At 64.0% G+C, this 766-nt stretch overlaps 1 protein-coding gene across 1 annotated transcript in view; it reads right to left on the bottom strand.

Annotated features, from left to right (window-relative positions):
• LOC104909563 (serine/arginine-rich splicing factor 7-like) overlaps window positions 1-766 on the bottom strand; it is a 4219-nt gene that overhangs the window by 296 nt on the left and 3157 nt on the right. The window contains exons 2-3 of the mRNA XM_031552682.1: window positions 324-763; window positions 6-178 (exon numbers count right to left, since the gene is read on the bottom strand). Of these exons, the coding sequence (XP_031408542.1) occupies window positions 6-178; window positions 324-763 (613 nt within the window). The remainder of the gene's footprint in view (window positions 1-5; window positions 179-323; window positions 764-766) is intronic.

Raw genomic sequence — 766 nt, 5'->3', positions numbered from 1 at the left:
CCTGCTCCTCCTCCGGCGGCTGTAGCGATGGCAGTCGTAGGCATAGTGGCCTTTCTCACCACACTCATAGCATCTGTCGTTGGGGTCAAAGGGGCGCCGTGCAGGAGGCCTGTCGTAACGGGAGCGACGGGGCATGCCCGTCGACACTTCCACTCGAACTCTGGAGCCACAGATCACCCTGCAACAAGTCCACGATTCCCCCAATTTAGCTGTTGCTGCTTATGGCAGAACTACGAAAAGGAGAACCAGCGACCAGACCCTGATTCTCTCTCCAGTCTAAAAAACGACTGTAACCCCCGCCAACACCTGGAACGCTCACGTACTTCCCATCGAGTCCACGGACAGCATCTTCAGCATCCCTCGGGTCTTCAAACTCCACGAAGGCGAACCCCGGCGGGTTCCTGGCGATCCACACGGTTCTCAGCGGCCCATAGTAGCTGAAGGCTCTCTCCAGCTCGCCTTTGCCCGCGCCCGTGCCCAGGTTCCCCACGTACACCTTGGTTTCTGCGCAGGGAAGCGCTGGGTCAGTGCCGGGGCCGCCATCTTGTCCGCGCCGCCCGCTCCCTCCCGCCCTTAGCACGGCGGCGGCACGCGCTGCCTCCCCCCCTTCCCTCGGTCGCTGACGCAAAATGGCGGCAGCAGCCGCGGCCGCTTCGCCTCGCCTCTCCTCTTCCCCTCCTTCCTTCGCTCCCTCAGCCGGTGGCTCGGCGGCTCGGCTCTCCTTGATACCTCCCCCGTCCCCGCCGACTGCATTCCCCGCCGCCTC

This window comes from Meleagris gallopavo, chromosome 2 (assembly GCF_000146605.3).
Source record: "Meleagris gallopavo isolate NT-WF06-2002-E0010 breed Aviagen turkey brand Nicholas breeding stock chromosome 2, Turkey_5.1, whole genome shotgun sequence".
Lineage (NCBI taxonomy): Eukaryota > Metazoa > Chordata > Aves > Galliformes > Phasianidae > Meleagris > Meleagris gallopavo.
The sequence above is the reverse complement of the archived record's forward strand: the minus strand, read 5'-3'. Positions and strand labels throughout refer to the sequence as shown.